The sequence below is a fragment of the Glycine max genome, chromosome 13 (genome assembly GCF_000004515.6).
Source record: "Glycine max cultivar Williams 82 chromosome 13, Glycine_max_v4.0, whole genome shotgun sequence".
NCBI classification, from domain to species: Eukaryota; Viridiplantae; Streptophyta; class Magnoliopsida; order Fabales; family Fabaceae; genus Glycine; species Glycine max.
In genome coordinates this window covers 38,673,476-38,687,234 of record NC_038249.2, presented here as the reverse complement: position 1 = coordinate 38,687,234, position 13,759 = coordinate 38,673,476, and the positions used below count along the sequence as shown (strand labels likewise).

The 13,759-nt window shown below is 31.3% G+C and overlaps 2 protein-coding genes and 1 non-coding gene across 4 annotated transcripts; 1 reads left to right on the top strand and 2 right to left on the bottom strand.

The window, feature by feature from the left end:
* Positions 1–3,329: 3,329 nt before the first annotated feature.
* On the top strand, positions 3,330–5,597 carry LOC100798711 (vegetative cell wall protein gp1). 2 transcript variants are annotated; one of them, XM_014765953.3, is made up of 3 exons: positions 3,330–4,005; positions 4,074–4,182; positions 5,184–5,597. In XM_014765953.3, exons 1-2 carry the CDS (start codon positions 3,431–3,433, stop codon positions 4,093–4,095), a joined length of 597 nt encoding a protein of 198 aa, XP_014621439.1. In that variant the 5' UTR covers positions 3,330–3,430; the 3' UTR covers positions 4,096–4,182; positions 5,184–5,597. The 2 variants fall into 2 exon arrangements, with proteins under 2 accessions (XP_014621439.1, XP_006594831.1); XM_006594768.4 differs by lacking the exon at positions 4,074–4,182 and having other exon boundaries at positions 3,341–4,005.
* Positions 5,598–6,505: 908 nt separating this feature from the next.
* Positions 6,506–8,875, bottom strand: LOC100817378 (ras-related protein RABA1f). Its single transcript, XM_003543268.5, has 2 exons — positions 8,425–8,875; positions 6,506–7,124 (listed from the first exon to the last, which is right to left on the bottom strand). Exons 1-2 carry the CDS (start codon positions 8,634–8,636, stop codon positions 6,680–6,682), a joined length of 657 nt encoding a protein of 218 aa, XP_003543316.1. The 5' UTR covers positions 8,637–8,875; the 3' UTR covers positions 6,506–6,679.
* A 1,555-nt stretch (positions 8,876–10,430) lies between these two features.
* On the bottom strand, positions 10,431–10,503 carry TRNAR-CCU (transfer RNA arginine (anticodon CCU)). The gene has a single exon. It is a non-coding gene; the product is annotated as a tRNA-Arg (tRNA).
* Positions 10,504–13,759: the final 3,256 nt, after the last annotated feature.

Sequence of the window (13,759 nt, the reverse complement as noted above, 5' to 3'; positions counted from 1 at the left end):
CATAACATTAAAGTTGTTGGTTGAAAAAATAATTGTTTAAATTGTAAAAAGTAAAAGTCAGTAAACAATAACATGTAATGTTGAGACTCAATCTAAGATATGTAAAAGGTAGAAAAGATAATTGTTAGAATGGAGATGCTAAAGGCCTTCCATCAAATGTTTGATGTACAAATACAATTATAAATGCATTTGAATTCAAAACTTTCTTTTATATATGTTAAGTTAAAAGAAATTTATATCTTAAAGATAAATTAAGATTTCTAATAATTTTAATTAGATGTAAATAAATATAAATAATAAAAGTTGTATCTGATATATGATAATTGCTATGCATACTTAATTTGTACAGTTAAATTACATAGCAATCATCTAATTTCTTCTCTTTTGACTTAAAAAGATAAAAAAATTGTTTCTTTTGAGTCTTCATCTCCAGGATGTTAAAGTTAGTAACTTTACAAGTTTTTGTTATATTTTTTTTGTAGAGTTTGATACACCAACAGAGGACTCTAGAAGATGTTGAAGAATTGGAATAACGCGCTTAACACGCCACTACAAGCTCAATGCGATAAGCTAAGCTGGAAGCCAGCTATATCATGTATGGGTGCTAAGCATGTGGTTGGAAGCTTAGCACATTATCACTTAAGCTAGTTGTACTTTGCATGTGTGGTAAGCATGCATACACAAGATTAGCGCACAATGATTTTCAAAAAGCATGAATGTGTAGCATTTTAAAGAATATGAAAGGTTCCCTTGCTTTTTGGAGGGAGTTAACAGTAAGGGCACATTGAAGAAGCAAAATACTCACTTTGGAGCTCCTCTTCTTCCATTTCCTTTGTTTCATCTCTTGTTTTTGAGCCTCTCATAATTATGAAAGGCTAAATTATCCATTGTTGAGACTTGGATACCAAATACTCTTTGATGTAATGATCTTTACTATCTATTTAATGTTATTTCAATATTATTGCTTTCTTTATAAGTGTATTGTCTTGTTTATGGTTTGATCACCCGTTCACATGTATGTTATAGGGTTTTAATCATTGGAAAATGTTTTTATCCTAAGAACTTGAAAAAGTTTATAGGTAATCCATCTCTAGGGATAAAATGATATTATTTAACCTTATTAATGCATCTTTATTCTTAAAGCAAATTACTTGGTTTAGCTCTTAAGGGATTAAGAGTGAAATTAGGTGATTTAGGCTCTTTCATATAAGGAATCGTGATTAAAGTAGTTAGTTAATGAAGATAACAATGCATTAAGAGTAATTTTGGTATGTCAAGCATCCAACATTTCTACAATAATCTGCACCAAATATCATTTTATACATCAAAGTGTTTGTTTTTCTTACTCTTACATCTTACTTTGCTTTTCTATTCTTTGTTATGGTTGAAGTTTATATTTTTACACTATCATTCTGAAAATTATTTAGTTTTAGTCATTTATTCACTTTAAACTCGGTATATACAAACTCTAAGTATGATCGAAGTCTTTGTGAATTTGACACTCAGTCTTACCGTTTTAATATTATTTTGACAAATTGCTACACTTGTCAAGGAGTTAACAATATCCTATCAGATCATTATATGTTTCTATGCGTTTGAAAAATTCAAACGATATACTCATAAGACGATTTGATGTAATATTTAAGTAATGTATTTAAGACATTCATTTAATACTCTACGTGTGATATTCTTTCATGCATAAAATATTCTTCTAGAATTTGTTAAAGTCCTATAAAGAATAAATAAAAATCACAATTTGGAAGACATTAATTCTCATTAAAAGATACACTCTGATGTTGGAGGCATGTCATGATTAAAAAAGTAACTTCTCTACTGAAATACAAGCCATGTTATCCTATCAGAATGAACTTTGTATGAAGAAGTGATGTGCATTTAATGCAGACATTAAATGTTTCAACAAACTCAAGACCTCGGACGAAAAACAAAGTGAAGAATTCAATCGTTGAGAGACAACAGATACACGAAGATGAAGGTTATATATAGAAGAAGTTTTGAAGAAACAAGACATGAATAATTCACATGAATCATTCTTTCAATCTTGTAAATTTTTTTCTATGAATTATTGTAAAAATATTAAGCTCTCAAAACATCTTGTATATCTTAAGATAAAAGACTAAAAGTGTTGAGTGATATATCCGCTTGTTAGACTATCATACTTTAGTCTGTGAACTAACTTTTAACAAAAATCTTGTTGATTTATTTAGAGCCAACATTGATTTGGTAGAATAAAGAATATTGGTCTTAAATTAAGTTTAGGTTAGAACTTGTAAGTATATGAGTACATGAACAATACTTATAACTTTGTTAAGTTAGCGAAATCTTGGTAGGTTACCAAGGACTGAATGCAATCTTGGATTTAAAACAAACCAATATAATTCTCTTTGTGTTTCTCTCTTTTGTTTTAACTGACAAAGAGTTTGAATTTATTTTTAGATTTTTTATTTTGTTTTGTTTTATAAAGAAAATTATTTTACTCATAGTTTGATATAGTCTGATCTCTAAGTGTCTTTGGTTCTTTTATATTAGACGATAAGCATGTTTTTCAGTAAAAAAAAAGTGTTAAAATTTTAAAAATACAATTCAACTCCCTTGTTATTTGCTTCTCTAATATCCTACACTTCTCATTGTATTCTAGAATATAAATTTGCATTTCAAAATAAATTTTCTAGAAATACAATGAGGTATTGGATTCAACAGTGGGAGTGCATGAAACAAATTTCTGTCTACACCCATGCCAAGGCTTCGGCTGGCTTCACAAAAACCAAAAACAAACATGGGCATGTACTGTAGGCTATTGCTATTTCTACTCTCCTTAATTGTTATTACACTCCCATTTTGATGAAAGAAGCCTTCTCCTTAATTGCGATTTCTGGAATGCAATATGGTCTCGCTATTTCTTCTTCTGGAATTCTCAAGGTAGTCCCTAAACTCACTCGTTCTAATGGGAGTTGCTGTGTTAAGTGTGGAAAATTGATTATTGTTTGAATCCAATCCATTACCCACTTTACTCTATAGATTGATTGGTGTCTGTGCAATGTGGGTCTTCGCAGTTCAATGCTTGGCATTTGATCTCTGAACGAGTGTGCGCAACTGGAACTGTATTTTTTGGGTAATGTTGGAAAAAAATCAAAAGGGGAATGTATTTTTTGAAAGAGGACAATTGTGGAAAATAAATTGAAAAGGGGGAGTGTCTTAACAAAGAGTGAATGCTAAACTGTAATCGTCTTGTTGGGCTTAAATTGGGGCTTGGCTTTCATAAAACAATGAAAGCCGAGTAAAATGAGAAGGCCCAAACTATATAGTTGTTGTATTTTTTTTTGGAAGGAAATTCCCAGACACAATTGATTGTTGAATTCATTTTCCTCTGGCTGCATCTCGATCTGTTGTTCTGTTCTCTGGAAGGTGGTGGATGGCAAAAAACAATAAGTACGCTTCTATTAACTTCAACCACATCTACGAAAAAACCAACAAGAACAACCCTTCTCCTTCTTCTTCTTCCTACTCCTCCGTCTCCTACTCCGCCGTCTCCGCTCCCAACAAACCCCATGGCCGCATCCTTGTCCTAACCCGACCCACACCCAAACCCGTCACGCCCCCCACCCCGCAACCGCAACCACCACCGCCGAGCCCGATCCAGCACAACCACCCCCGGTCCGAACCGGGATCGGATGCGATCTCGCTCCGACCCCTGGGCCGAACCGGAACCGGTTCACCGCTCTCGTCGGTTGTCCCCGTTGTTTCCAGCCCCGACAAGGACTTGCCCTTGCTCTCTCCTCAGCCACCGAAGACGAACAAGTTCGTGCCGCCGCACCTTCGGCCCGGGTTCGTGCCGAGAGAGGAGGCCCCCCCGCCCGGGCCCGAACTTCGGCCCAACGGGAGGCCCAAGTCCGGTGGCGGGCAGTTCAGGATGAGAAGGGGTGGTCCGGGTGGCGTGTCGGATTCGGGGCTCTTGGGCCGCGGGAGTCGGCCCAGTTCCAGTGGATGGTATGCTCTTTTTTATTAGCTTGTGTGTCGTTTTACGGTTTATTTATAACAATCGTTTTGTGTTGTAGGTTGTCGTTTCCTGGTGGTTGACAATATTATGTTTGGTGATTGTGGTAGCTAGATGAGAATTTTGATTGGCCTTATCTTAAGGGGATCAGAGTAATGAAAATGCTTTAGGTCCTGTTTGGATAAAATTTTCAATTGGTACTTAGAGCGGTTAAAATGAATTAAGCTTTTTGCATAAGTTAAAATCAATTTATGCACTTGGTTTTTTTTTTAAGTTCTCTGATATATGTTGTGTTATATGTCTTCGGGTGATGAGAGTAATAAAAGTGCATTCGAAGAAGAGCCCAAGATGTTGTTTTTCATGGTTCTTCAGTTTTTTTATGTTCACTAGAGCTGTGGCCGGGGATGCATGGCATGTCGAAAATTTGTACTGTTCTGTCAACGAAAATATGGATCATTTCTGAAAGAAACATACTGGCAGATTTATTTATGGTTGTCTCTCTGAAGCCATAAAAATAAGGGATGAGTGAGGCTACACTTTTTGAAGGAACAGCATACAGATTTTACTTAATTGTTTATTTTTAACCTTCGGTTCTTCAACAATACTTGAGCAGATTTTATGGCTGGATGATAGAAAACTGTATAACTTTTTATTGTTTGCTCCTGCATTTGTTTTCTTAATTAGGCTTATTTTTAAAGAAGTGCATGGGTAGATTACTTGATTAAAATGGTGCACTTTGTATTTTAAGCATAGTTAGCCAGGCATTTTGTTGATGACCCTTGTCTTATTGTACTTGTAAGTGACTTTTATACTGTTGTTTGTTTGTGCATATTTTGGGTAGGTTAAATGCTTACAAGGATAATGAGTTTATGTGCAATCTGTCTCTATGGTGAATTTAGACCACGTAATTTTTTTATTAATTATATAAATTTTCCATGTCTATAATTTACTTGAAAGAATGAAGTAGGTACCTGGATTATCTTCTCAATATATATTCATAATATCATGCTATGCTAAACTTTTCATTTCATTTTTTTTTATCCAAAATGCGTAAAAGGGCAACCAAGTACAAAATGTCTGGACATTGTGGGTCGTAACACATATGCGTGGAATGAGCTTTTCAATGTTTACTTCGTATGTGCATGGCTTTGACAAAATTGTCTTTGTGCAGAATGGTTATGAAGTTGAATTCTTTTCCGAGGACGAAGACAAACACATTTTGCTACAGAGATTGGTTCTCAATACCAATTCAGTGCATGCATCCTTTGTCCCTCTGGAACTGACATCAATTTTCACAAGATGGCATCTCTAATATCAGTGAAGAGGTAAACTTACCAGGTGGCAGATTTTCAACACCTAACGTCCCAATTTATAGCAAAATTTGTTGTGCTCATAGGAGGCTTTAACACCCAAGTTCTTCTGTTGGTGTTTGGCCATCTTTAACCACGTGCCAATAGAATGTAGAAGAATCTATATACATATTTTTAATTCCTAGCTAAACTGTTATTTTGACTGTTCTGAAAGACATGCCTTCTGTACTTTGAGCATATGTTTGAGAGGAGATCCAATCGTTTTTATTGTTGTATTGTACTTGTTGCAGTTTGTTTGTTAATTCAGCCAAGACCATTCATTCATTAGTTACACACTGGCTTGGCCTTTTTCTGTTCCTAAAAATGTTTTACATATTCAGATGTCCACACAAAGTTGTTGAAAACAGTGAAAACTGAAAATGTGTGTACCTCACAATAGAATAGGATTCCATCAAGAGATTTCTGAAGAGTTCAATAATGAGAAGTAAGCAATTAAAGATTAAACAGTAACAAGTAGATAATGCCTACAATTATTTTTATGATGTTGATTGTTTCTTGAGTATGTCATTGCAATTTTTATATTGTAAAATCACGTGGGTCATTGTCAGATGTCTCTGTCATTTTTCTTAGCCGTCCAATTGTCTGCCATTTTCATAAACCATTTTTAATTTTTGTCAACGAAGTTGCTGTTTGAGATTCCTAAAGACTTTTTTGGTTTTTTTTTTTTTTACTTTAAAACAAAATCCTGACGCCAGGTACTGAGTGATGATTATCCAACTCCGGGATAAGACACTTTTCACATACTCTTATTCTCGTATGCTAGCATATTCTATACTAGCACATTGGTGGCAGTGGGGTGGAGGGATGGGAAAGAATGGGAGATGAAAATGGTTTAAAAGTAAATTTTCCTCGTAGATGCATGGATCATGGATGCACCTTATCCTTTTGGGTAACGTAGAGCATTATCAAATATGCAAAAAAGAAATGGGGTTCAAAGAATTGCTATGTTAAACTTCGATGAGAGCCGGGGTAATGTGTGCTCTTTATTTTTTTTATCTTTTAGTTTGTTTGTTTATCAATAACCGTGTCCAAATAATATTGATGTCATATAATAATTGAAAAATAACGGGATTTGTTATGGGTGTAGTGTAAGTAATTGTAAAAATACAGAACAAGGCAGGGATTTGAATATAAAACCTGTATTATGACCACAGGTCCACTGAAAAGGAGCAGTTGAGGCCAATCAATCGTATACATCACCAACCAAAAATTGAACAAAATAAAACAATGAATCGACAAAAACATCCTGTTACACTGCTTAACCAAGAGACTCTTTTGCATCTCTCTCTCAAACAAACTATGTGGAACAGCATCCACTCTTTTTAACAGCTGAGACATCATCATCTTTGGTTCCAATAACGATGGTTTCCCCTTTGGGTAAGGCTTTTGAATTAGGGTCATCATCCATGGTCTCAAGAGTCTTCCTACTCACAACGTTGTATATCTGAGTCAGCACTTCTACGAAAGCATTGCCTACGTTCAGGGACTCAAGGGCAGAGGTTTCCATGAAGTAGATGTTCTCTTTCTCCGCATATTCTGTGGCTTCTTCTGTGGACACTGCACGCAAATGTCGAAGGTCTGCTTTGTTTCCCACCAGCATGACCACAACGTATGCTTCTGTGTGATCCCGAAGCTCCTTCAACCATCTCTCCACGTTCTCGAATGTCACGTGTCGGGTTACATCGTACACGATCAAAGCACCCACGGCTCCTCGGTAGTATGCACTTGTAATTGCACGATATCTTAGGTAAACAAAAGGAGAGTTGAATTTCTATGAATTATCATAAAAATGAATCAGAAATATAATAATAAAAAATTATAAAAAAATTAGACTTGTAAATATAGGATTCCGGAATGATCATATATGAATTATGATTTCTGTAGTCTCTGATAAGCAAGTACCATGTCGATGGAAAAAAATACAACATTGCAAGTTTATAAGTCTAGACTTTGGATGAACTATAATAACTGTAAGGGCATTTTTGTTATTTTGTCGTGTACTATATTTTATACACCCTTGCATTTGATTTTGCTCCCATCCCTCCCACTCTAATGTGTTGTCTCTGCAAGTTCTAGCAATTTTGGCACATGGAAATAAACCGAAGCATCCAATTAAATCGAATTTCATGATAGTAGCATTTAACTACACTCCACACTGCTAAACAATCCACTTAATTATGTATTTGATCAAATTGGAACTATCATGCTCTAGGGTAACTGGTCAATGACAGAGGACTCTGCCTCTCTTCTTTTCAAATAAGGGCCAAAAGCTTGAGAAGTCATGTCTTCAGCCAATTTCTCATATCTCTAGATGTTTTATTTGTAAAGATTAATAACACGCAGAAATAAAATCACTTATCTTCCTTGCCTTGAGAAAACATTGTCATTCCGGATTCACACATCTGATAATTCTGGACTTGTTGGATGAAAGATCGGACGACTCATATTGTATCTTGGTAAATCAGTCTTAGAACACATTTGAAATGTGAGCAGTCTAATCTTCACCCAACTATTACAAATGCCTTGATTATGTGAATTTGTGCAAAATTGAATCCGGTTCTAGGAAATGTCTTATTTTTTGCAATTGAAAAGATAAAGAAATAAGGAGACATGTGATCCAAATCCAACTCTATGCTTCCTAGAATATATCTAGAACAACAGATCATGTCAGAGAAACACAGAGTCCCTGACATATTGAACAGACTACATTTTTTGCATATCTTGAAAATCTTCCCGAACCAGCAACCATGTACTACAGAACACAATCAAATCAATCCAGGCATATAAGATTGGTCTAGTAGTGAAGAAAGAAGGGAAGAGGAGAAAGGTCACGGTTTTAAATCCTCCCACTAACGAAAACTAACAATCCTATCAACTAACATTTCTCGATTAAAATAAATAAATAAATGGATCATCTGTATCTTGATCAGTGACCTCATGATCATCAAGATCAAAGCAAGAACGTCACATCCAACAAAAAGATCACACAATCACACATGCATATCTCGAAAGATAACGATTGATGGAAAAAAAAAATGTAACCTTTCTTGGCCTGCAGTGTCCCAGATTTGTGCCTTGACGAGCTTGCTATCAACGGGGACACTTCGAGTGGCGAATTCGACGCCGATGGTGGATTTGGTCTCCAAGCTGAACTCGTTTCGGGTGAATCGGGACAAGAGGTTGGACTTGCCGACGCCGGAGTCTCCGATGAGGACCAGCTTGAACAAGTAGTCGTAGTCTTCGTCGGCACCCATTGAGTAGTTTGGATGAAGCAAAAACAACGTCTTAGATCCAATCCAAACACGGTGAAAGGGGTGAAATGGGTTGAAGGGGATAAATGGGTGGGTTTATATCTTGCGAATTGTTCAGCATTGTGGTTGTAGCAGACACGGATAAAGAGAGAGAGAGAGAGAGAGAGACGTGTATGTGTAGCGCGTACCAGGAAGGAAGGTAGGCTTTGCCTGTTGGAGGGAGAAGTATTCAAAATGACTCTTCTACGTTGATACATTTTTCTTCTGTATAATATAATATTAACCCTTTCATTTTGTTTAACCATCCTATAGGGTCATCCACTTAACGTTTTAAAAATAAATTTATACATACATATGATTTTTGGGGGAAAAAAAGTGTTTTCAGTATATTTTGTTTTTGTCAAACGTGAATTTGATTTTTAACCATCCTATAGGGTCATTCACTTAATATTCCTATATTATTCTATCAATGAATTTGATTTTTAAACTTTAAAATATGTGAATTTAGTCTTTCATTTCTAATATTTCATCATATTTTTAAAAATTTAAAGAATAAATTCATCAATGTAAAAGTAGAGCTGTAAGTAGAACCAGAGACTAAAACACACAGTTTTTCTATAGTTGGAAATAAATTAAATTCAATTTGAAAAAATATTTGAAAATAAATTAAATAGATTTTTTCTAATATAGAATAACACAATTTTTTACATAATTAAAATTATATAAAACATATTTTTTTTTTAAAAAACACACACACATAAATTAAACTAGATAACATTAATTATGTATGATTTGAATTTATTTAAAATATGATTTATTACAAGTACTAGACCTATATTATATTTTTAATTAATTTATTTTGTTGAATTTAAACTTTGTTAAATTTTCACCTTTTGTATTTTTATAATAAATATATAAATAAAATTTGTTTAATTAATAAAGTGTAAATATCTTGATACTCATTTATTGGACTAATCACTAAATTACTATGTCCACAATATATTTTATTTTGACAGATCCACAATATAAATCTAAAAATACATATTTAAATATGAAAATAAGTACTGTAATACTAAACTCAAATCTTACTCATGAAGAGAGTTTAACTCAAATCAACAGCCTCCAACGTTTCTAATTTCAGGACCAGCCATAAAAACTACTGCAACATTTTGTTATGATTTGGATAAAAGGAGAAACTTCGCCGGCACATCTTGGTATAATAATACTAATACACTATTCTTCTATGGTTTGGTCGTACACTTTGAATTCCAAATACTACTATTCTATGCTGATTCATCATAAATATTCACCGTTTTCACATTCAAGACGAAAAAGAAAGCCTAGCTAGGTCATTGATGTGCCACGAAACAAGTTGCAATTAAGTTGAAATCCAAGTTCAATTCGTCACCATCGCAAGGTTGCGATTAATTAAGCCAAAGAATGTGTAAATGACACGTCAGCAATCTATCTGCTTATTAATCCAAAATTGAATCAGTTGGTTTTTTTTAAAAAAAAAAATAATAAAAATCGGGTGTTGGGGAGAGGGGGTATTTTATCATTCCATTTTTAATAGAGTTAGTCCCCATTATTTTGAGTTTAACATGGAAAAATATTACATTAAGGAAAGTAATGCATGGAAATTGCAAAGTCCAGTACGAGACCATGATTCAATTCAGAGCTAAGACATAGATAAAACCTTCCCTACAAAATTAACTAAATAATTCTATCCCTTTTTCTCTAATTCATTAGTAGCTCAACAGAATTAAAATCATAGTAACATATCAAAAATGGTAAGAACGCGCCAGGTAGGGGTCGAACCTACGACTTTCTGCTTAGGAAACAGACGCTCTATCCACTGAGCTACAGGCGCCTCTTCCCTAATTAGCTGATAATTAATATAAAAATATAATGAGTAGTTTACTTTTTCTTTACTTCTTATACTTTATAAGAGAATAAAAAATATAAGTAAATAAATGAATCAATCTGAAAAAGAACGACTGTAAATAATGATAAATAAATATTTAATTTAATATATTAATATGTCCTTAAATTTCATTATATATATATATTTTAATTTAGAAACCAAATTCTTAAAAACTAAATACTTTAAAGATCTACTAATACATTAAACCTAATTATTTTAAGTTCCTTTGTTTGTATTATTCTGTATTTCTGTTACATTTTGATATGTTCCGAATTAACAAATAAGTTGGTGACTGAGTTTGCTTTTTGACAACAATAAGAATCATGATGGGAGATATACTTGAAAGAGACGTTGTAATTCAGCAAGAAAAAAACTTGTAAAAGACGTTTTAATACCTAAATAAGCTTTTGATGAATATGAGATGTGGCAGACAGGGATACCAACCAGGTCAGAGTAGCCCCTTAGGTTGATCCTTTCAACTGGACCTGGGCCTCCAATCAATGCAGAACACATTCTATTTGATTAGTTCCTCAATTATGTGATTTAATGTTGATTTCATTTTTTTATGCAAGATTAATGTTGATTTCATAAGTATTAGTATTACTTGTTCATGCTGCCTACTTTTCGATAAATAATGTAAAAATTGTTTCGTCAAGTTAACATTTCCTTTAAATAACTCACATAATGATGAATGGTGACCATGATTAAATGATGTATGATATCTTTTTGCAACGCAGATCTTAGGGGTTTATTTAATAGTCAAACGATAACTTAAATTCTACTATGTGATAGCAGATTTGTTGGATTTAATCAATACTCTATGAATAAGTAAATACAAAAATATTCAAATGTCCAAAATTGGCGTTTGAATAACACGTTATACTCAATATTATTTGCATGTTTAATAGGAATTTCGATCAAAAAGAAGTAATTTCATTTGAAATTTATTAAATGAGAATATTTTTTGAATTAATCTCCAAATTGAGATAAGTAGGGATTTTTATGATTTCTGGATATGAAATCATAAAAAAATTTAATTTTTTAACAGTAAAGATATGAAAAATTAATGATTTTAGTTTTTTTTTATAAAATTATTTATATAAAATCATAATTTTTTACAAGTTCAAAGTCGTGATTAATTTTTTTAAAATTAATTTTGAATAACTTTAAATTTGATTTAATTATAATTTTATATTTCATTGTTTAATTTCTTAAAATTAAAAATAATTTTAATTAATATTTTTTATAATTTATAATTTTAAAGTCGTTCAAATAATAATTATAATTAAAATGATTAATTCTTTTATAATCCAATGTCTTTTGTTTTTTATTCTTAACAATTAATTATTTATTTTAATTAATATTTTCTTAACCAATAATAATTAGATAGAATGAATAAGGAATTATTTTAAATCATTAATTTGTACTATTTAGATTCCTTTTCATTTTTAAATTTAACAAATAACAATAATTTACAAAAAAAATATAAAAAATATAAAATAAAAATAAACTTCTACCATACACTTATCATGCATAACTATATGACAAAAAATAGGATAGTAGAAACACAATAACATAAAATATAAAATTATAAAATAAAGATAATAAAAATATAAAATTATAATTAAAATGATTTTAAAGTGATTCAGTATTTATGACTTTATATAAATAATTAAAAAAAACAAAGTGGTTAGATTTTTTATGACTTTAATATAAAAAAAACAAAGTTGTGAATGTTTTTAAGATTTCATATCTAATAAAAAATCCTATGAATTATCTCTATTTTTGGAATTAATTTAAAAAATATCCCCATTTAATAAATTTCAGATGGAATTATTCCTTTAGTTGAAATCCCTACTTAATAACCTTTTTTGGGAACATTGGATGTTGAATAACTAATCATTACAAATTTGAATTATGTACTTTAATAATTTTATTTGTCTTTTTAAAAATTTTATATAAAACAGAATATTCTTTTCGTAGCTAAATTAAATTGACTTACTAGTATACGTTTTGTTTGAATCGTAATTATGATTTATTCACTCTTTAAATTTGTTACAATTACAAATATCTTAATTATTAATAAATTACTAATAACTACACTTAGGGAAATTTTGATTCATGCATTGATTGACTAGTCAATTTGTTTTCAAAATAATCAAAATCATTTTCGAAGTATTTTTTTTTTATAATTAGAAGAGTGACTAACTTTTTTTTTTAAGAATAACAGTGACTAACTTCTTTTAAAAAAAATCCAAAAAAAACTGCGTTAAAAAAGAGAGTGAATAACTCACAATTATTTTCAAAGAACGGCACAAGTTTAAATTTTTCATTGCACTAAAAACAGTGAGTATTGTCCTATGAAACAGAAATTAAAATGTCATAAATCTCTCATTTTTTGCAAACTTTATTTTGCGTCGTTATTATTATTATGATGATAATATTGTTTATTTTCAACTCCTACAAAAATTCTGTATATTCTCCTTTATTATTTTTATTTGAAATTCTCTTTTTTTTTTTAGTTTTATTTTGGAATAGGAAAAATAAATGTTTTTAAGGTTATTAACTTTATCATTTTTCCTTGAAAAAATGAAAATTTTTTTCTTCAATTTTTTTGTCATTTTTTTATCTGGAATAATTAAAGTCAAGTATTAAAGATTTATAACGACTCATATTATTGTTTAACTAACTGAGCTAAATTTTTTTTCTCATGTAATTTGAGCTAAAGTTTTAAGATAAATATATTAGATTATTATTATAGTATGAAATTTCTACCCTTTCATACACAACTTTTAGGATATGTTTGGTAGGAAATTCTTCTAAGTTTCTTAAGAATCTATGTTAATTTTTTTTTAACTTGCATGGTTACTATGAATAATTTTAAATTTAATCTTTACAATCTAACATTCTTAAGAATATTTTTTAAATACAAGTTATCATTAAAACTTTCTTATCAAAGAGAATGGGTTCCTATAACAAGTATTTGATTTAAATGGTATTAGATTCAATTTCTTTAAGCAATATCTTAGATTTTGAGTTTTGCATATAAAAAAACATGATTGAAAAGAGAGACTTTATTAAATGTGACCAACCAAGTTTTCAAATGGAGGTTAATTATTAACAAAATAATAAAAAACAAGAAAACGAGACGAATTGCCTTAAAGATTTCAGTCTTAGAAATTGATTTAATTTTCTTTTAGAG